The following is a 23,621-nucleotide window of genomic DNA, read 5'->3' as shown; positions in this document are numbered from 1 at the left end:
AAAGTGTATCGTCGTTCCTTCATCGTCGCTGGGTGAAAATCCTGGAACTCCCTCCCTACCAGTACTGTGGGAGTACCTTCACCACACACACTGTAGCGGTTCACGAAGGCAGCTCACCACCATCTTCTGAAGGGCAATTAGGGATGGGCAATAAATGCTGGCCTTGCCAGCGATGCCCACATCCCATGAACGAATAAAAAGGAAAAATAAGAAAGAAAATAGTTGCTCAGAAATCCATTTCTTGTTAGAGTAAATTCAGCAGTGATTTCCTACTGCAGAAATATCATAAATGTTGAATTTTTTATGCCATTAAATGCACATACAATTAGGTAGGTGGTAATCTTGGTTTATGATAGTGAGATGAAGGAAAAGTAATTTACTCTCTGGCAAAAATAACAGTGAATGTATACTTTTTACAATGTTTGTTGAATCAGTCATGTGGTGTCAAATATGTGTTCACTTTGGTCATGGTAGTGGTATATTGTAATTTTGTGTTGCAGGTTATGCTTTCCCATCCCCTCCTCCGGTGGACCCTTTTGCAAAAATTCGGGTAGATGATTGCGGAAAAACTAAAGGCTGCTTTAGGTGGGTACTAGAAGTGCATGCTTAGTTTCTAAATGTCATTTGATGAAACAATGATCAAAATAAACAAGAGTTTACTATATCAAAAGTTCCAAACTAATGTTTGGTGGGAAAACTCGTGATGTTATGATACTGTAATACACTGACACCCTTCTCTCCCATGCTTATGGAGCTGAATTAGATCAGAATTCGACAATAGTCAAGAATACTTGTAATAAGCACAATTAGTTTTTTTACAACATACAGATAGCTGCTCCTCCATAAATCCCATAACAATGCAGATCAGCAATGTTACATAATGACATCACTAAAATAGTAGCATTCGTGTATCACGCAATGTGGCACTTTTAACAAATGAAAATACCTATTACAGCACTACTTACAGGAATAATGAATTTATTAAAAGATAGCTATTGGTGAATAAGTTGAAGAATATGGATGGGAGCCTGATGGGAAAATATGTGGGTTGAAAAGTTTTTAAAAACTGTAGATATAGGAACAGAAGTAACCCCTTGAGCCCATTTTCTGGACTAGGAAGAGGTGAAAGTACAATTTGAAGCGATGTGGCCCAAAGTCAGTGGCAGACACTTTTTTTTTAGTCCGACTAAGGTTGCAGATGAGAATCTGCGGTGATGCAAAATTTTGAGAGTTAGGCCAGGGCTGAGTTGGGATATGCATGGTAGTTAAAGTTTTAAGGAATTCTTGATTGTTTTGGGGTTAGGAACCTGTAGGTTGGGAAAATATTCACAAGCAGGCAACAGTTTTGGAGAAAAAAGTACAAGCAGTGAAAAGACAGATAAAGGAATGAGATGAACAAAAAAAAATCAAAGGAAATGGGGAAGTGTTAAATATTTTAGTGTGGTATAATTGCTTCTAATTCCCCCAATTAAAACAATAAGAAAATGCATGTATTGCAATGTTCCAAGTGGGGAAATAAACAGAGGAATTAGAAGTAATTCTGTCACAGTAAGATATATATTTAATAGCACTCTACAGAAACAGTTGCAAATTGGATTGGAAAGGGAAATAAATATATCGGGTTATACTATATTTAGGAGTGACAGAATAAGTAAGAAAGGAGGAGTAGCATTAGCACATGCTGTAGAGAGGACTGATGTACACTAAGAGAGGATCAGGCAGAGATACATTAGTGCGGTTGTACTGCAGACCCACTAATTGGCAGAAGGAAATGGAAGGAAAAATCCAGACATATCGGGGAGATCAATAGAAATAACAAAATTATTGTACGAGGAAATTTTAATTATCAACTTATTGTTCACTTCCCCCCTGTCCAAATCAAAGAAAGCGGAATGGAATTCCTAAAATGATTGCAGGATTCCTTCCTCAAGCAGTATATTCATATGCCTCCAAGTGGAGACGCATTGTTAGATCTAGTATTGAGTAACAAAATAGATGAATTAAATGTGGGTGAGCACCTTGGGAGCAGTAACCATAATATAAGGTTTGAGGTGCAGATAAAAAGGGAAAAAGTTGGTACAAAAACAAGGGCACCAGATTCAAATAGAATGGATTTAAAAAGATGAGTAAGCTTGCTAAGATGGTGGAAGAAAAATTGGCAAACAGGACTGTAAGTCAACAATGGGATATCTTTGAAAAGGAGATTGCAAAGTTGCAGAATAAATATGTACCATTAAACAAGGATACTATATCAAGTTTCAGAATTCCATGAATAAATAAAGAGGTTACTAACATGCTAAAATTGAAGAATAGGGAAAATAAGGCCTATAGGTATGATTTAAGAGTGATACAAAATAAGTATATTGGGAATGAGGTAAATCCTGCATTGGTTAAAAGAGAGATGAAGATAGAATAAATAAAAGGAATGCCTTTGAGAAGTTGGTTAAGCTAATGGAGGAGAAAGTGCTGGGACCTGGCTGGATATATCCAAGGATCTTGATGGAAATGAGGGAAGAACTAATGGAGACTCTAGAAATTATATTTCAAGTATCTATTGAGAGTGGATGTTTGCCAGAGCACTGGACAGTGAGCAATGTAATACTCATTTATAAAAAGGGAGACAGAGATAACTCTGTAATTGCAGACTAGTTAGTTAGTAAGGAAAGTATTGGAATATTTAATTCAAGATGAAATTATTAAATATTTAGATGGAGAAAATAATTAGAAGCAGCATACGCAAATTTTAGAAAGGAAGATTGTGCTTGTGAGTTTTTAGCTTCTGTCTTATAGAAACATAGAAACATAGAAAATAGGTGCAGGAGTAGGCCATTCGGCCCTTCTAGCCTGCACCGCCATTCAATGAGTTCATGGCTGAACATTCAACTTCAGTACCCCATTCCTGCTTTCTCGCCATACCCCTTGATCCCCCTAGTAGTAAGGACCTCATCTAACTCCTTTTTGAATATATTTCGTGAATTGGCCTCAACAACTTTCTGTGGTAGAGAATTCCACAGGTTCACCACTCTCTGGGTGAAGAAGTTCCTCCGCATCTCGGTCCTAAATGGCTTACCCCTTATCCTTAGACTGTGACCTCTGGTTCTGGACTTCCCCAACATTGGGAACATTCTTCCTGCATCTAACCTGTCTAACCCCGTCAGAATTTTAAATGTTTCTATGAGGTCCCCTCTCATTCTTCTGAACTCCAGTGAATAATAAGTCCAAGAATCTAGTGTTGGCAACTTTAATATTTTATTAAGAAAAAGCTTGCATTTATATCACTCCTCTCAACCTCAGGACATCCCAACACGCCTTAAGTCTAATTAAGTACTTTTGAAGTATAGTCACTGTCATAATGTAAGAAATACGACAAGAAATTTGCACACAGCAAGGCCCCACAAACAGCATTGTGATATGATGAGAAAATCTGTTTTATTTAGGTTGGTTGAGGGTTAAATATTGGCCAGGATACCGAGGAAAACTCTGATGCTCTTTTTCAAAATAGTGCTGGGGATCTTTTGCGTCCACCTGAGGAGGCAAATGGGGCCTCGGTATATCGTCTTATTCAAAAGGTGACACCTCCGACAGTGCAGCACTCCCTCAGTACTGCACTGGAGTGCCAGTCCAAATTTTGTGCTCAAGACTCGAGTGACACTGGAACCCATAATCTTCTGACTCAGAGGCAAAAGTGCTACCAACTGAGCCATGGCTAACACCTAAATACAAGATTTGGAATATTTTGTGCTCTCTTGCCCTATCTTGTATTGATGCATCAATTATAGTAAACATGCAACTGATTCGCGTCCACATACCTACATTTAGAAAGCCTGCTGGATGGAACCTTGGGCGTCTTGAGCTTGAGACTGACCTGTCTGACTTCAGTTCCAGCTGTCTACTGGCTACTAGGGTATCCTAACTTTTATACCTTTTTTATAACACATCTACTTTTGTCACAGAATATGATGTAAGCATAGCACCATGTACTATACTGTCTCTGTAGTGTATGGAGAAAGAGTCAGACTGAACACTGTGAGCTCAAAGTGTGACCGTAGTCTTTTATTGCAGGTCTCCAGAGTGCCTCTCCAACCTGTGAAGCCTTCTTAAATACCTCTGCTCCCAAGGGATTATGGGATCCCTTGGAACTCTGGGGAATGAGCCCTCTGCTGGCTGTAGAGAATAATTACAAGTCCACATATATAACAACATTCCCCCCCAAAGTCAATAGTGTAACTATTTACAATGTGAGTCGATCTTGGGGCCCTTCTTGCCCTGGTTGATCGTCTCGGTGTGAAAGCTGGTGTTGTTGAATCATTTGTTGGGCTCTCGCTGGGCTGCTGTGCAGCTGGCCTTGCTGGGCTGCCTGGTGTGTTGGGCTCTGCAGGGCTGCTGTGGATGATGGGTTCTGCTTTGTGGTCAACCGTGGTGTCGGTTGCCACTGGTGTGTGTTGAGGGATCAAAAAAGGTAGGGTCCAAGGTGGGTTGCTCAGGGTAGTCCGTGAATCTGAGTTTGATTTGGTCCAAGTGTTTCTGGTGAATGAGTCCATTTCAAAGTTTGACCCGAAACACCCTACTCCCCTCTTTGGCCATGACAGTACCGGGAAGCCACTTGGGACCTTGTCCATAATTGAATACAAATACAGGATCATTGACTTCAATCTCGTGTGACACAGTTGCGCTATCATGGTATGCACTTTGTTGAAGCCGCCTGCTCTCTATCGGTTCATGTAGATCAGGGTGAACTAACGAGAGCCTTGTCTTAAGTGCTCTTTTCATGAGCATTTCAGCAGGTGGGATCCCAGTGAGTGAGTGTGGTCTCGTGCGGTAGCTAAGCAGGACTCGGGATAGGCGAGTCTGCAGTGAGCCTTCAGTTACCCTCTTCAAGCCTTGCTTGATGGTTTGCACTGCTCTCTCTGCCTGACCATTGGATGCTGGTTTAAACGGGGCAGATGTGACATGTTTGATCCTGTTACGGGTCATGAATTCTTTGAACTCAGCACTGATAAAACATGGCCTGTTGTCGCTCACCAGGATATCTGGTAAGCCGTGTGTGGCAAACATGGCCTGCAGGCTTTCAGTGGTGGCAGCGGACGTGCTAGCCAATATTATCTCACATTCAATCCATTTGGAGTACGCGTCTACAACCACAAGGAACATTTTACCTAAGAACGGGCCTGCATAGTCGATGTGTACCCTAGACCACGGTTTGGAGGGCCAAGGCCATAAACTTAACGGCACCTCCCTGGGTACATTGCTTAACTGCGAGCATGTATTACATCTGTGCACGCAGGACTCTAAGTCCGCATCGATACCAGGCCACCACACGTGGGATCTAGCTTTCACTTTCATCATTACGGTGCCTGGGTGGGTACTGTGGACGTCATTGATGAAGGTGTCTCTGCCCTTCTTGGGGACCACTACTCGATTGCCCCATAGAACGCATTCTGCCTGTATCGACATTTCATCATTGCGCTGCTGTAACGGCTTTATCTCTTCCTGCATTTCCACTGGGACACTGGACCAGCTCCCGTGAAGCACACAGCTTTTGACTAGAGATAATAAGGGGTCCTGGCTTGTCCAGGTTTTGATCTGCCAGGCAGTGACGGGTGATTGCTCACTCTCACATGCGTCCATAACCATGGCTAGATCTGCGGGCTGCGCCATTTCCACCCGCGTGGTGGGCAATGGCAGTCTACTGAGAGCATCGGCGCAGTTTTCTGTGCCTGGCCTGTGGCGGATGGCGTAGTTGTATGCGGACAACATGAGCGCCCATCTCTGGATGCGGGCCGATACGTTGGTATTCATCCATTTACTCTCGGAAAACAGGGATATAAGTGGCTTTTGGTCAGTTTCCAATTCGAATTTTAGCCCAAACAGGTATTGATGCATTTTCTTTACCCCATAGACACACGCTAACGCTTCTTTTTCAATCGTGCTGTAGGCTCTCTCAGCCTTAGACAGACTTCTGGATGCATAAGCAACCGGTTGCAGTTTCCAAAATCATTAGCTTGTTGCAATACACACCCGACGCCATATGACGACACGTCACATGCTAGTATCAAACGCTTACATAGATCAAGCAATTTGTTTGAGCATAACAATTTTCTCGCTTTTACAAAGGCATTTTCTTGGCTTTTGCCCCAAACCCATTCGCCCCTTTTCATAGTAAGACATGTAGTGGTTCTAGCAGTGTGCTGAGACCCGGTAAGAAGTTACCAAATTAGTTCAAGAATCCCAGAAATGACCACAGTTCCATCATGTTCTGTGGCCTCGGTGCGTTCTCGATTGCCTCCGTCTTCGCGTTGGTGGGCCCGAGGCCGTCCGCCGCAATCTTCCTTCCCAGGAACTCCACTTCAGGCGCCAAGAATACGCACTTCAAGCGTTTCAACCTGAGCCTCACACGGTTGAGTCGACTAAGAACCTCCTCCAGGTTCTGCAGGTGCTCGACTGTGTTCCTACCTGTGACCAAGATGTCGTCCTGGAAGACCACGGTGTGCAGGACCGACTTCAGTAAACTTTCCATGTTTCTCTGGAATATCGCCGCTACTGATCGGATTCCAAACGGGCATCTGTTATAAACAAAAAGACCTTTGTGCATGTTGATACAGGTGAGGGCCTTCGATGATTCCTCCAGTTCCTGCGTCATGTAGGCTGAAGTCAGATCCAGCTTCATGAATGTCTTTCCTCCCGCCAGCGTTGCAAAGAGGTCGTCGGCTTTTGGTAGTGGGTATTGGTCCTGCAGGGAGAAACAATTGATAGCTACTTTGTAATCGCCAGAGATTCTGACGGTGCCGTCTCCCTTGAGGACTGGGACAATAGGACTGGCCCACTCGCTGAACTCGATCGGTGAAATGATGCAGTCGGTTTAGCTCGATCGCTACCCTTTCTCTCATCGTGTATGATACTGCTCTCGCCTTGCGATGGATGGGTCGCGCTCCCGGAATTAGGTGGATCTGCACTTTTGCTCCTTGGAATTTCCCGATTCCTGGTTCGAACAGCGAAGGAAATTTGTTTAAGACCTGGGCACAGGAAGAGTCACCATCGGGCAATGGCGCTCGGACGTCGTCCGAGTTCCAGCGTATCTTTCCCGGCCAGATCCTGCCGAGCAGCGTGGGACCATCGCCCGGTACCACCCAGAGTGGTAGCTTATGCACCGCTCCATCGTAGGATACCTTTACGGTAGCACTGCCGATTACAGGAATCAGTTCTTTCGTGTAAGTTCTTCGTCTCGTGCGAACTGGAGTTAAGATTGGCCATGAGGCCTTGTTGCACCACAACCTTTCGAAAGTCTTTTTGCCTATGAGGGACTGGCTCGCACCTGTGTCCAGCTCCATTGACACCGGAAGTCCATTTAGTTCAACATTCAGCATTATCGGGGGACAATTAGTCGTGAATGTGTGAACCCCATGTACCTCTGCCTCCTCTATCTGAGACTCTGGTTTGTAGTGCTCCTCTGCGGATCTGTCCTCCTCTGCAACGTGGTGGTTTGCAGGTTTAACAGGCTTAGCAACTCTCCTGCACATTCGTTGGAGGTGTCCCATTGTTCCACAGCCCTTGCAAACATATCCTTTGAATCGGCATGAATGGAAACGATGATCACCCCTGCAGCGCCAACAAGGTGTTAATGGCCTTGCATTCATCACCCTTGGTGAACTCTCAGACATCTGCGGATGTGTAACTGCAGGTATGTGTGACCTGTCCTGTACGTTATGTTTCGAAAACAACATCACTTTGTTCACAGTACTTGTAGCAGCACTTGTGTGCTGAGAGATTTGCTTAATATTGTCACTGGTGGCAATGAACGCCTGGGCTATCGCTATGGCCTTACTCAAGGTTGGGATCTCTGCAGTCAAAAGCTTGCGAAGTATGGTTTCGTGGCCAATGCCAAGTATGAAAACGTCTCTGAGCATGTGCTCCAAATGTCCTGCAAGGCGTCTCAGCTCGGCGACATAACTCGCCACTTCCTGGCCTTCAGACCTTTTGTAGGTGTAGAACCGGTAGTTCGCCATCAGAACGCTTTCCTTCGGGTTCAAATGCTCTCGGACCAGTGTGCACAAATCATCGTATGATTTCTCCATGGGTTTCGCTGGAGTGAGTAGATTCTTCATGAGGTGCCCCACAGACGGTGAGGAGGATCACTCTACGTTTGGCAGCGCTCTCTTCCCCATCTAACTCGTTGGCCACGAAGTATTGGTCGAGTAGCTCCACAAAAGTTTCCCAATCATCTCCCTCAGAAAATTTCTCCAGGATGCCCACTGTTCTCAGCATCTTTGGGTTCGCTATCTGTATCTCATCGCCAGTTGTTGTGTTTGGAGAAAGAGTCAGACTGAACACTGTGAGCTCAAAGTAAAGTGTGACTGTAGTCTTTTATTGCAGATCTCCAGAGTGCCTCTCCAACCTGTGAAGCCTTCTTAAATACCTGTACTCCGAAGGGATTATGGGATCCCTTGGGACTCCGGGGAATGAGCCCTCTGGTGGCTGTACAGAGTAAATACAAGTCCACATATATAACAGTCTCTACCTGAAAAATGGTAGTAACCAGTTTTGTGTAGTTGTGGCCTCGTACCTATCTCCAAGTTCTGCTGTTCAGTACATTTCTGCCGTAACCGGAGTAGTGTGTCCAATTCTGCACTTTAGGAAGGATATGAAAGCCTTGGAGAGAGTGCAGAAAAAATTTCAGAGTATGATTCCAGGGATAAGGGACTTCAGTTACGTGGCTAGACTGGAGAAGCTGGGGTTGTTCTCCTTAGAGCAGAGAAGATTGAGAGGATATTTGGTAAAGGTGTTCAAATCATAAGGGGGCTAGACAGAATAGATAGAGAGACACTGATCCCATTGGCAGAAAGGGCGAGAACCAGAGGACACAGATTTAAGGTGATTGGCAAAAGAACCAAAGACGACACGAGGAAAATCTTTTTTCATGCACCGACTGGTTAGGATCTGGAATGCGCTGCCTCTCAGGGTGGTGGAGACAGACTCAATCATGGCTTTCAAAATGGAATTGGATGAGTACCTGAAGGAAAAAAATATGCAGGGCTACAGGGAGTGGGACCAGCTGAAGTACTCTTGCAGAGAGCCGGCACGGGCTCAGTGGGACAAATGGCCGCCTTCCATGCTGTAACCATGCTATGATTCTATTAGGCTGGTGCCTGTTTTTCCAGGACAGCACTTCAATTGTCCGACTGTAACCCTTTCACTATCAATCTCAGTTAAGCTTTCTACTTATAGCTAGCTTTCCTTTTGTTAATCACATTATAATCTGATCTATTCTATTACTCATTCTTCATTTAGACAACATTGTGATTAACCATAGACAGTTACATAATCTTCTGTTTCTACCGCCTCAATTTTTGTCTTTACTTCTCTTGTTCTATCTAACCTTATCTGTTTCAGATGGTTACAGTTCCTTATCCCAAGGTGTCTCTCTAGCCTATTTTCTCACAGAGCTCATTGTTGTACTTTCAAGCCAAGATGTCCCACGGTAACCTTAGCCATTCTCATCCGTAATGCTTTCAGCTCATGTCACGATATTCTAACTTAGTCATTTATTATGTCGATTCCAATAAAGCCAAATAGAGTTCTTTGAGGAGGTGGCATATATTGGATTGGGAAATACAATCAATGTGGTGTACATGGACTTTTACAAAGCCTTCGACAAAGTACCACACAGGAGACTATTGGAGTATGGACTTTGGGGGAAGGGTCGCAAATTGTATTAAAAACTGGTTAGAAGGGAGGAAACAGAGAGCAGGGGTTAAGGGCAGTTTCTCAGGGCTCAATTTTGCCCAACCCCTTCTTTCGACGCACTTACCTTAAGTGCGGCGACTTCGCACGCTGGAAACGGCGCCGGAAAAAAGTCGCCCCATCCTGGCCGCTCTTCCGAGTCCCCGGAGTCCCAGCGTGGCGTGCATTCTGAAGTGGGGTGCGGAGCAACAGGGCAGCTCCAAAACCAGTGCTGGCACCTGCGCACATGCGCAATAGCGGCAAAACTTGGCACTGCGTAGCGGCCAGCAGCTCTCATTTCTCCGGTTGCTCTGTGTACCCTCCCCCCGGGTGACATCGCGACCAGCAGCACGTATTTCTCCGGTCGCTCTGGACTCCCGGTGCGCGTCTTCCCTTCCCTATCCCAGGCCGAATGCCTTCCCGGGTCGACTTCAAAGATTAAGGTAGCATTTACTTCATTTTTATTAGTTTTAATTGTTTGAGCTTTTCCTTGCAATGTTTGGTGCTTGGTTGTTGAAGTCCTCTCCAGTTCCCTTCCCTCCCCCTATCCCTGCCCCAATGTCTGCCAAATGTGCGCTGCTTTTTCTTCACTGCCTGCAAGGTTTTTCAGAGCTGGCCACATACGCTGACCTAAGTTGATTTGGAGTAAGTTTTTGATGGCCAAAGTGGCATAAATGGCCAAAACTGGCATAAGTGTCTGGGAACACCCCCTTTCGTACCTAACTGACTTACTCTGGAGCAAATGTTTGGGGGAAAATGGCATTTTTTAAACTTAAGCCAGAAAAAACAACTTATTCCAAAAAAATTTATGGCGAAAATTGGGTCCCCAGAGTGGTTGGAAGTGGGTAGGGGTGTCCCATGGGGATCTGTTCTGGGACCTCTTCTGTTCACTGTGTACATTAAAGATTTGGATAGAGGGCTAGAAGGAGTGGTGTCCAAATTTGTAGATGATACTAAAATAGGCATAGTAAATAATTCTGAAGAACAAAGGGAGCTGCAAGGGAATGGAATCGGCAAAAAAACTGGCAGATGGAATTAAATGTTAGTTAATGTGAAGTGATATAATTTAGAAAAAAAATACTTTGAATGGGGAAGGATGGGAGATGTGGAAGAGCAACTGTTCACCTAGATATTAAAAGCAACAATTCGAGTGGATAAGGCCACTTAAAAAGAAATAGCAAATGGAGTACAGGTACTAGTTTTACGGCTAGCAGTAGAGCCCGGGATTTTGCTCACCGAGGCAGGTCCATGGTGAGCAATGTCAGTGACAGCTCCTGATCCCGCTCTGGAATAAATTTCCACTGATAGGACGACTTAAATCCGCCCAGCGCGTTTCCCGGGCCAATTAGAGGAAGCGGGTCTGGTGACGTCATTTGATGATGCTTCGTCAGCCAGTTTCCTTAAAGGCACTATGTCTCAATTTATTTTGACATTTGTGCTATCAGTGTTCTACAGCATTGAGGTGCTGCAAACACTGACAAACTCTGCACAAAGGCACAGGGCTGCACCCTGGTTCTCCCATGACTCCCTGCATATGCTTATGGAGGGAGTCACAGCATGCAGGGAGGTTCTCTTCCCTTCCCATGGATGGAAGAGACCTCCCCAGGAGATCAACACAACCTGGTTGCACATTGCAGAGGTCACAAGCAGGGATGTGGTCAGGAGGACCTGGGTGCAGTGCCGTAAATGTTTCAATAATCTCAGTAGATCACAAAACATTAGTACAAACCCACACTCGCCTTCATCCTGCTGTGCCTCTCATCATATCCCCATTACTCTGCCTTCCCTACCCTACCTTTACTCACACCACATCCTTGCACGTCCGCCCATCGCTTCCTATCTATATTATCACATCCCCATTTCTCTATCTACCCCTTACACTCACCCTCATTCTAGTGTAATCATACCAGCTAACAACACGCAAGGATAGTCACTTGGATATTTTATCCAAAGTTCATGTAAAGTTTCTGTTAATGTGGTGTCAAATATTGAAACCTTTATTTTTAACACTTTGCATTCTTGGACAGATTTGTGTGCACCGTTGAAAGTTGCTTAATGAGTTGCAGTGAATGGCGAGACATAACCCGCAATGGTAGTGAGTGCGAAAGGAATGACTTGGACATTGCAGGGATGCTTTATGGTGTTGGGTGTGGGGTGGTGCCAACCTGGTGCATCATGTGGCAGCCAGGGTGTACAACATCAAGTGAAGCAAATCTGGCCATGGTGAGGCCAATCCTGGCCTCCCAGGCAGCAATGTGCTCGGATGTTGATGCCCTGTGTCCTGTGCAGCATCAGGTGATTGCGAAGAAGGTTGGTGATGGTGTTCGGCTGCTGGTGTTTGGGGCTGATCATGGTCAAATTCTGAGGACCAAGGCGAGACAGGGTACACATGTCAATGGAACAGATGGCATGTGAAGTAGAGATGACAGAAACATTCTGTCACTGGTGAGAGAGTTCTTCCAAAGAGGTGTTACTGGATGGAGCATGGAAAGTGGAAAGCCTGCAGAATCTGTGCTGGAAGCTTGTGGCTGAGGAATATGAAGATCTGTCAGTTGGGAGCTTTTACTGTACATTTGAAACTTTTAAGTAATCAGCTGGAGCAATGGCCACTGAACTCATACCTCAGGTTGACAACCATGGTCCCTGAGCAGCTGTCAAAAAAAAAACTACTTTCCCACCCGACATGCCACACTGACCCCCTTCCCCCTCCCATTTCATAATTTAAAAATAAGTTAGATAGATGGTAGAAGGAAAAGGGATATGGGAACAGGAGATTAGGACTGCTAATCATACGGAAGATGAACACTGACACGGATTGGTTGAGCTGTGTTGTCATTTCTATGTAATTTCTACGTAAAGCATGTGCATTTAAATTTTTAAAGACTTGTGGCTGGGTACTGGAGGAGTCTTAAGATTGCGACATATGGTTTTAGACTTTTAACATTTGGGGGTGGCCAGGAGGAAGAAGCTTAAAATCTTTACAAAGTGGGGTTTGGAGCTGGGAACATATAGGGGAAGAACAAAATATTTATAATGTTGGGGTCAGGCTGAGAACCTGTAAGAGAGGGCTAAGGGCCTAGAAATTCGATTGCGCCCAAAAAGGGTCATGCAGTGGGCACTGCATGTTTGTGTTGAGGTTCTCCTAAACAGCACACAATATTCCTGATTATTATAATGAGTCAGGCGTGCAGCCAGCATTACCCATACTATCCATTGGCTGCATGCCTGTTTGGGGATCAGATATTAGGCACCTCTGAAGCCACGTAAAGGAAGCCAGCACTCTGGCAGCAGACAAGAGTGAGACAGTTCTGTATACAGAAATGGCTGCAGCAAGTACTGAGAAGGCACCAAGATTTTCTGATGTTGCCTTGTCCCTGGTGTAGGCAGTGGCCAGGAGGAGGGAGATCCTGTTCCCTCTGAGGCAGAAAGCCCTCCAGGCAACAATTCCACCATCAGTGGGAAGGCATCGCAGAGGAGCTTAATGTCGGGACATAATCTGCCAAGATATGGCTGCAATGCAGTGACCATAGTTGTCAAGATATCACCTCTAGCCTCAATACTCTCAATAGTCACAATACACGCCTCCCCGCTTCCCTTCACCCTCCTGCAGTCACTTCCTTACATCTCCTTTTCCTCATGCTCTCACACTCACCACTTTTGCTGCCTTCACTTCACTACAACTCACAACTGACACACTGAATGGAAGCTACCACAACAAGCACATTCTCTAAACACCTCATAAGACTGTGACTAACACACTCCCTTGCAGGAAAAGGCCGCCCAGAACTCCAGACAGCACACTGCCAGTGGAGGAGACTGAGCCCAGCTGCACACCCTCTTCACCCTCAAAGAAAGAGTGCTGAGCATCACTGGCAGGGGCAGAGTCATGGCTGTGCTGACTGACAACTCTGGAGGTAATGTCGTGCAGAGTATCTTCACATCTTATTTCTATTTCACCCTGCACACTGCATGACAAAATGCAGATGCTTTCACCAGCCATTTCTCTCCCTGCTCTCCCTTCACACTAAAAGCTAACCCTTGTCCCTCTCTCTCATCTCAGATGCTGAAGATGTGGACATAACACTCTCACTTGAAGAGGAGACCAGCCTTCCTGATGATGCAAGCTCCCTCTATCTCGCCCTCACAAGCACCAGTTCAGATACTGGCACCATGATTATTTTAGAGGCTAGGCTAGAGGAGGAGTCATAAGAACATAACATAAGAAATAGCAACAGAAGTAGGCCATACGGCCTCTCGAGCCTGCTGCGCCATTCAATAAGATCATGGCGGATCTGATCATGGACTCAGCTCCACTTCCCCGCCCGCTCCCCTTATCCCCTTATCGTTCAAAAAACTGTCTATTTATCTCTGTCTTAAATTTATTCAATGTCCCAGCTTCCACAGCTTTCAGAGGCAGTAAATTTCACAGATTTACAACCCTCAGAGAAGAAATTTCTCCTCATCTCCGTTTTAAATGGACGGCCCCTTATTCTAAGATTATGCCCTCTAGTTCTAGTCTCCCCCATCAGTGGAAACATCCTCTCTGCATCCACAATGTCAAGCCCCCTCATAATCTCACCTCTTATTCTTCTGAATTCCAATGAGTAGAGACCCAACCTACTCAACCTTTCCTCAAAAAGTCAACCCCCTCATCCCCAGAATCAACCTAGTGAACCTTCTCTGAACTGCCTCCAAAGCAAGTATATCTTTTCATAAATATGGAAACCAAAACTGCACGCAGTATTCCAGGTGTGGCCTCACCAAAACCTTGTATAGTTGTAGCAAGACTTCCCTGCTTTTATACTCCATCCCCTTTGCAATAAAGGCCAAGATTCCATTGGCCTTCCTGATCACTTGCTGTACCTGCATACTATTCTTTTGTGTTTCATTCAGAAGTACCCCCAGGTCCCGCTGTACTGCAGCATTTTGCAATCTTTCTCCATTTAAATAATAACTTGCTCTTTGATTTTTTTTTTCTGCCACAGTCATGACCTCATACTTTCCAACATTATACTCCATCTGCCAAATTTTTGCCCACTCACTTATCCTGTCTGTCCTTTTGCAGATTTTGTGTGTCCTCCTCACACATTGCTTTTCCTCCCATCTTTGTATCGTCAGCAAACTTGGCTACGTTACACTCGGTCCCTTCTTCCAAGTCGTTAATATAGATTGTAAATAGTTGGGGTCCCGGCACTGATCCCTGCGGCACCCCACTAGTTATTGGTTGCCAACCAGAGAATGAACCATTTATCCCGACTCTCTTCTGTTAGTTAGCCAATCCTCTATCCATGCTAATATATTGGGCCGAAGTTTCGAGCCGCGCCGAGAACGGCGCAGTCCCGACCTGGACGCACGTTTTTCGCACCACAAAGTGCGCCTAAAAAAAACTTCCAGATTCTCCACCTCCCTGCAGGTCCTCTGGCCCTCGGCGCAGCGCAGCAGGAGCTGTAGGGGGCGGAGCTAGGTCCCTGCGCTGAAAACAGTGCCGGGACCTCTGCACATGCGCGCTACAGTGGGCACGCATGTGCAGTAACTCCAGGCGCCGAACTGTGTGGGAGGGGCCGAAGCACGCAGCCCCTAGCCCTGGCCCAATGGCCTCACTGGGGCTGCGTGAATAAGGCTCCTCCCACGGCCAGCTCCTGCTTCCTCCCGAATCGACCTCCGGACCGGACCCGACACCGACCCGACTCCCCCCCCCCCCCCCCCCCCCCCCCCCGACCCGACCCGACTCCTGCTCCCGACACCGACCCCCGGACTGGACCTGACCCGACTCCCGCTTCCCCCCCCGCGACCGGAACCACCCCGACACCGACCCGACTCCCGCATCCCCCACCCCCCGACTGGACCCGACCTGACCTCCCTCCCCCCGACCTGACCTCCCTCTCCCTCCCTCCCCCCGACCCGAACCAAACCGACCTCCCTCCTACCACCCCCCCGACCCGCGCTCCTCCCGACCCGACCCAACGCCACCTACCTGTAAATCTGGTGCTGGGGACGGGCCCTGCCTGAAGTCTTGGGCCCTGCCGTTCAGCCTCCCTCCCCCTTCTCCTTTCTCTTCTTCGCCTCCCCCTCCCCCCATCTCCTTCCCCCTCCCCCCATCTCCTTCCCCCTCCCCCCCCATCTCCTTCCCCCTCCCCCCCCATCTCCTTCCCCCTCCCCCCCCATCTCCTTCCCCCTCCCCCCCATTTCCTTTCCCCCTCCCCCCCCATCTCCTTTCCCCCTCCCCCCCATCTCCTTTCCCCCTCCCTCCCCCTCCCATCTCCTTTCCCCCTCCCTCCCCCCCCATCTCCTTTCCCCCTCCCCCCCATCTCCTTTCCCCCTCCCCCCCATCTCCTTTCCCCCTCCCCCCCATCTCCTTTCCCCCCTCCCCCTCCCCCCCCATCTCCTTTCCCCCCTCCCCCTCCCCCCCTCATCTCCTTTCCCCCCTCCCCCTCCCCCCCTCATCTCCTTTCCCCCCTCCCCCTCCCCCCTCATCTCCTTTCCCCCCTCCCCCTCCCCCCTCATCTCCTTTCCCCCCTCCCCTTCTCCCTCCCCCCTTCTCCCCCATCCCTCCCCCCTTCTCCCCCATCCCTCCCCCCTTCTCCCCCATTTCTCCCCCATCCCTCCCCCCTTCTCCCCCATCCCTCCCCCTTCTCCCCCATCCCTCCCCCTTCTCTCCCTCTACCCCCCTCCTCCCCCTCCCCTCGCTGTCAGAAACACAGATACTGACAGACAGAGAATGAGAGACACAGACAGACAGAGAGATAGAGACACTGACAGAGACACACTGGGGGTGGGGGGCATCCCAGCACGCTGTTGGAGGGCTCCCGGTGCTGCAGTCGGTAAGTAGAAAATGTTTTGTTTTATTGATTTAAAAAAAAAATTATTTCTTGTTAATTTTTTTTGATTGATTTATTGGTTGATTTATTGATGTTTTTATCATTTATTATTGATGATGGCTCTTTATTTGTAAAACTGAAGTGTTTAATGTTTGTAAACTTCCCTTTTAAACCCCCCCCCCCCCCCCCCCCCCATTCCCTACGCCTGATTTGTAGCCTGATTTGTAACCTACGCCTGATTTTCTAAAGTGTAGACAAGGTTTTTTCGAGCGTACAAAAATCTTCACTTACTCCATTCTAAGTTAGTTTGGAGTAAGTTTTCACTGACGAAACTTTGAAAACAGGCGTCAGTGGCCGGACACGCCCCCTTTTGAAAAAAAAATTCTGTTCCAAAGTGAAACTGTTCTAACTGACTAGAACTGGAGCAAACTAAATGGCGAGAATTCCGATTTCTAAGATACTCCGTTCTACACCAGTTGCTCCTAAAAATCAGGAGCAAATCATGTCGAAACTTGGGGCCATAACCCCTAACCCTGTGAACTTTTATCTTGTGCAGTAACCTTTTATGTGGCACCTTGTCAAATGCCTTCTTGAAGTCCAAATACACCACATCCATTGGTTCCCCTTTATCCACCCTGTTTATTACATCCTCAAAGAATTCCAGCAAATTTGTCAAACATGACTTCCCCTTCATAAATCCATGCTGACTCTGCCTGACTGAATCTTGCTTATCCAAATATCCTGCTACTGCTTCTTTAATAATGGACTCCAACATTTTCCCAAACACAGGTGTTAGGCTAACTGGTTTATCGTTTCCTGCTCTTTGTCTGCCTCCTTTATTAAATAGGGGCGTTACATTTGCAGTTTTCCAATCTGCTGGGACCTCCCCAGAATCCAGGGAATTTTGGTAAATTACAACCAATGCATCCACTATCCCTGCTGCTACTTCTCTTAAGCCCCCAGGATGCAAGCCATCAGGTCCATGGGATTTATCTGCCTTTAGTCCCATTATCTTACTGAGTACCACCTCCTTAGTGATTGTGAGTCTTCATGTGGTGAATCACTGGGCACAAATGTATAGGAGCTAGGGCAGGGGGATAGAACGCCACTGGTGCCGCCGGACGAGATCACATACTAGCTCAATTGCAGAGAACGCAGATGCTGACTTGACATCCCAGGCTACTGAAGAAGGTTGATGGACATATAAGAGAAAATGCGAGATGCACTGGGCAGCCTGCCAGCAAGCTTGCACACAATGTTGCAGAGAGTGGAGGAGACCAGCTCCAACTTGTGTCAAGACTTCTTGCAGAGCATGGAGAGCATTCTGCCCAATATAGGCCAAGCGGTCAGCTCAAAAAACACGACAGCAGTGCCCACCATCATGGAGTCTCTCCTGAGAGCTGTAACAGTTGCCGTGGAAGCTTAGGTGGTTTGCACCTCACATTTGGAAGATATTGTTAACAGAGCCTGGCGATGAAGGCCGAATCATAGAAGTTTACAGCACGGAAGGAGGCCATTTCTGCCCATCATGTCCGTGTGGGCAAACGAGAGGCTATCCAGCCTAATCCCACTTTCCAGCTCTAGGTCTGTAACCCTGCAGGTCAGGGCACTTCAAGTGCACATCCAAGTATTTTTTAAATGTGGTGAGCGTTTCTGCCTCTACCACCAGTGTTTTATACAGTTCAAGCATAACTCCCCTCCTCTTGTACTCTGTCTCGGCTAATAAAGGCAAGCATTCCGTATGCCTTCTTAACCACCTTATCCATGTGGCCTGCTACTTTCAGGAATCTGTTGACATGCACTCCAAGGTCCCTTTGTTCCTCTACACTTCAGTGTCCTACCATTTAATGTTTATTCCCTTTCCTTGTTAGCCCTACCCAAATATATTACCTCAGACTTCTCTGGATTAAATTCCATTTGCCACTGTTCTGCCCACCTGACCAGTTGATTGATACCTTCCTGCAGTCCGCAGCGCGCTCCTTCATGATCAACCACACAACCGGTTTTAGTATCCTTTGCAAAGTTCATAATCATACCTCCTATATTCAAGTCTAGATCATTGATGTATATCACAAAAAGCCCTAGTACTGAACCCTGCGGCACCCCACTTAGAACATCCTTCCAGTCACAAAAATACCCATCAACCATTACCCTTTGCTTCCTGCCTCTGAGCCAATTTTGGATACAACTTGCCACTTTGCCTTGGATCCCATGGGCTTTTACTTTCGTGACCAGTCTGCCATGTGGGACCTTATCAAAAGCTTTGCTAAAATCCATATACACTATATCATACGCTTTGCCCTCATCCAACCTCTGGTTACCTCCTCGAAAAATTCAATCGTTAGCCTTGAGGAAGAGTTCGTAGAGTGCATTAGGGATGGGTTCCTTGAGCGGTATGTAACGGAACCAACCGGGGGCAGGCTATCTTAGATCTGGTCCTGTATAATGAGACAGGATTAATAAACAATCTCCTAGTAAAGGATTCCCTTCAAATGTGTGATCATAGCATGATTGAATTTCAAATTCAGATGGAGGATGAGAAAGTTGGATCTCTAACCAGCGTACTAAGCTTAAATAAAGGAGACTATGAAGGCAGAGTTGGCTAAAGTGAACTGAGAAAATAGATTCAAGTGTAGGACAGTTGATGAACAGTGGCGTACATTTAAGGAGCTATTTCACAACTCTCAAGGAAAATATATTCCTGTGAGAAGGAAAGGGTATAAGAGAAAAGATAGCCATCCTTGGCTAACTAAAGAAATAAAGGACGATATCCAGTTAAAAACAAGGGCATACAAAGTGGCCAAAACTAGTGGGAGGACAGAAGATTGGGAAGCTTTTAAAACAAAGAATGACTCAAAAAATGATTAAGAAAGGGAAGATAGACTATGAAAGTAAACTAGCACGAAATATAAAAACAGATAGCAAGAGTTTCTACAGGTATATAAAAAAGAAAAGAGTGGCTAAAGTAAATGTTGGTCCCTTCGAGGACGAGACCGGGGAATTAATAATGGGGAACATGGAGATGGCAGAAACTCTGAACAAATATTTTGTATCAGTCTTTACGGTAGAGGACACTAACAATATCCCAACAGTGGATAGTCAAGGGGCTATAGGGGGGGGAAGAACTTAACACAATCACAATCACAATCACTCAGGAGGTGGTACTCAGTAAGATAATGGGACTAAAGACGGATAAACCCCTGGACCTGATGGCTTGCATCCGAGGGTCTTAAGAGAAGTAGCGGCAGGGAGAGTGGATGCATTGGTTGTAATTTACCAAAATTTCTTGGATTCTGGGGAGGTCCCAGCAGATTGGAAAACTGCAAATGTAACGCCCCTATTTTAAAAAAAAAGGAGGCAGACAAAAAGCAGGAAACTATAGACCAGTTAGCCTAACATCTGTGGTTGGGAAATTTTGGAGGCCATTATTAAAAAAGCAATGGCAGGACATTTGGAAACACATAATTCAGTCAGGCAGAGTAAGCATGGATTTATGAAAGTGAAGTCATGTTTGACAAATTTGCTGGAAATCTTTGAGGATGTAACAAACAGGGTGGATAAAGGGAAACCAGTGGATGTGGTGTATTTGGATTTCCAGAAGGCATTTGACAAGGTGCCACATAAAAGGTTACTGCACAAGATAAAAGTTCATGGGCTTGGGGGTAATATATTAGCATGGATAGAGGATTGGCTAACTAACAGAAAACAGAGAGTTAGGATAAATGGTTCTTTCTTGGGTTGGCAATCCGTAACTAGTGGGGTGCCGCAGGGATCAGTGCTAGGACCCCACCTATTTACAATCTATATTAACGACTTGGATGAAGGGATCGAGTGTAACGCAGCCAAGTTTGCTGACGATACAAAGATGGGAGGAAAAGCAATGTGTGAGGAGGACACACAAAATCTGCAAAAGGATATAGACAGGCTAGGTGAGTGGGCAAAAATTTGACATGGAGTATAAAGTTGGAAAGTGTGAGGTTATGCACTTTGGCAGAAAGAATGAAAGAGCAAGTTATTATTTAAATGGAGAAAAATTGCAAAATGCTGCAGTACAGCGGGACCTGGGGGTACTTGTGCATGAAACACAAAAGGTTAGTATGCAGGTACAGCAAGTGATCAGGAAGGCCAATGGAATCTTGGCCTTTATTGCACAGGGCATGGAGTATAAAAGCAGGGAAATCTTGCTACGGTTATACCGGGTATTGCTGAGGCCACATTTAGAATACTGCATACAGTTTTGGTTTCCATATTTAAGAAAGGATATACTTGCTTTGGAGGCAGTTCAGAGACGGTTCACTAGATTGATTCCGGAGATGAGGGAGTTGACTTATGAGGAAAGGTTAAGTAGGTTGGGCCTCTGCTTATTGCAATTCAGAAGAATGAGAGGTGATCTTATCGAAATATATAAGATTATGAGGGGGCTTGACAAGGTGGTTGCAGAGAGAATGTTTCCACTGATGGGGGAGCCTAGAACTAGAGGGCATGATCTTAGAATAAGGGGCCGCCCATTTAAAACTGAGATAAGAAGAAATTTCCTCTGAGGGTTGTAAATCTCTGGAATTCGCTGCCTCAGAGAGTTGTGGAAGCTGGGTCATTGAATAAATTTAAGGCAGAGATAGACAGTTTCTTAACCGATAAGGGAATAAGGGGTTATGGGGAGTGGGCAAGGAAGTGGACCTGAGTCCATGATCGTATTAAATGGCGGAGCAGGCTCGAGGGGCCGTATGGCCTACTCCTGCTCCTATTTCTTATGTTCTTATGTAAGAGACAAACAGCACAAAGAAGGTTCTAAGTTAGTCAGACACAACCTTCCTATAACAAATCCATGCTGACTGTCCTTGATTAATCTGTGTCTTCCTTCTTAATTCTTTCCAATAATTTTCCCATCACTGAGGTTAGGCTGACTGGCCTGTAATTACTCGGTCTATCCCTTTCTCCCTTCTTAAACAAAGGTACAACATTAGCAGTCCTCCAGTCCTCTGGCACCACACCTGAAGCCAGAGAGGTTTGGAAAATGATGGTCAAAGCCTCTGCTATTTCTTCTTTTGCTTTGCTTAACAGCCTGGGATCCACTTCATCTGGGCCTGGGGACTTACTCACTTTCAAAGCTGCTAAACCTCCTATACCTCCTCTGTCACTGTTTATTTCATCTAATATTTCACACTCCTCCTCCTCGATAGCAGTGTCTGCATCGTCCTTCTCTTTTGTGAAAACAGACGCAAAGTATTCATTAAGGGGGAGAGGTTGGGGGGGCGGGGTGGGTGTGTAGGCGGAAAGGTGGGTGAGAGAGAGATCAGGGGCCTGAAAATGGGAAAAATGGTCAAAATATCCAAAAACATGACGATGTCTAATGTTAAGCTAGCAGAGGCAGAAGCACGATGGGCTGACTTCCCTCCTATGTTAAAATTGCAACAATTCTGTATTGTGGCTGTAAATGAATAATGTAGATTTTAATAGATTGATTTGTGGAGTATTTGCTTGATTGGAAGATTCCTGTAGTTATTCACGTCCCTCAGGAAATTAAACGGATTGAGACAAATGCATAATACAAATTGTACATGATGCATAGAAAGGATTGGGCTCAATGACTCAAACAACCATTTTTTGTTGCAACCTTGTGTATTTAAATTTGATTTAAGGAATCATGTTGCAGTGTTTCAAAACTAAATCTGATATTGTTAAAAGTCAGTGTTACATTGCAACAGTTTCAAGCAGGAGAAGACCTTTGATCTATCTAATCCACATACCCAGAGTCATCGTCAAAGGCAGGCTCTCGAAATCAAGGACGACTTGCTTCCACTCTTGAAGTGAGTTCTCAAGTGACTGTACAGTCGAATACGGGAATTGCAATCTCTGTCACAGGTGGGACAGACAATCGTTGAAGGAAAGGGTGGGTGGGGAGTCTGGTTTGCAGCACGCTCCTTCCGCTGCCTGTGCTTGCTTTTTGCATGCTCTCGGTGACGAGACTCGAGGTGTTCTGCACCCTCCCGGATGCTCTTCCTCCACTTAGGACGGTCTTTGGTCAGGGATTCCCAGGTGTCGGTGGGGATGTTGTACTTTATCAAGGAGGCTTTGAGGGTGTCCTTGAAATGTTTCCTCTGCCCACCTGGGGATCGCCTGTCATGTAGGAGTTCCGAATAGAGGACTTCCAGAGTATTCCCTTGCTGCATTTCTAATAATCCTGAATCCCATTTGTTGGCAGGAACTTGTTTAGATCCTTCTCTAAACCCATTAAGGACCTGGAATTTACACTGTGAGCACAACACAGAAGTTAGACCCGAAAACCCGCCCAATGTTGCATCCATTTTCCAAATGACAAGTTACGCCTTAGTATCCTTGCAATTTCAATCGAATGTGCTCAAATTTAAAATGGTCATAAATCAGTGGAAACAATCAGGGCCCAAGGAAAGCGCTGAACCCGCACAATATATTTCAAGTATGAAAATTTAAGTTTCAACTAATTTAACCATCAGTCATACACACCAGGTACAGCATATTTAATAACCTTCAATTGGGGAAGCTTTTAAATTTTTTATGTGATTTATATTTAAAGTGCATTAAAAAAACAGAAAATACAGAGCAAGTGTCGGTGAGGATAAATTTTTTTTTAAATGCCCAAAATTTCAGTAAAACGTCAGAACACCTGCTGCACCTAAAGATCAGGTTGTAAACAAGCACGATTGGAGGATACTTGCAGTTGTCAGTTGGGCAGTTTTGTGGGTAGAGATTTGTTTGGGCAGAGGGTTTGATGGATGGCCATAAAAGATTGAGGAGATTTGGGGATAATGTACTCCCAAAATTCCGCGATCTTTTATGCTATGTAATTGGTTTGTGCCCAGAGTACATGCGTCTCTGGGCGGAAATGTAGAGGAAACTCCAGGCCTAGGTTTCTTGTTTCACTACCTGTGCTAACAATCTGTTCTACATACTTATCACTGTTTTAGTCAAAGTTCTTCCTGCAATTCCTGTTTTCTTTTGTTGTCCTCAATTTGTAAATGCTTACATTCTGTACATAGTAGAAAAGTTTACTTCGATTCAATTTGTACAAACTTTTCATAAAACCCTTCTATCGTATCCCTTCTCCAT

The 23,621-nt window shown here is 45.7% G+C and overlaps 1 protein-coding gene across 1 annotated transcript in view; it reads left to right on the top strand.

Annotated features, from left to right (window-relative positions):
• Positions 1-23,621, top strand: part of LOC139263929 (DOMON domain-containing protein FRRS1L) — an 83,626-nt gene that overhangs the window by 50,944 nt on the left and 9,061 nt on the right. The window contains exon 2 of the mRNA XM_070880012.1: positions 501-585. Within this exon, the coding sequence (XP_070736113.1) occupies positions 501-585 (85 nt within the window). The remainder of the gene's footprint in view (positions 1-500; positions 586-23,621) is intronic.

The sequence above is a fragment of the Pristiophorus japonicus genome, chromosome 5 (assembly GCF_044704955.1).
Source record: "Pristiophorus japonicus isolate sPriJap1 chromosome 5, sPriJap1.hap1, whole genome shotgun sequence".
Lineage (NCBI taxonomy): Eukaryota > Metazoa > Chordata > Chondrichthyes > Pristiophoridae > Pristiophorus > Pristiophorus japonicus.
Note: the sequence above shows the minus strand (reverse complement) of the source record. Positions and strands in the feature narration are given on the sequence as shown.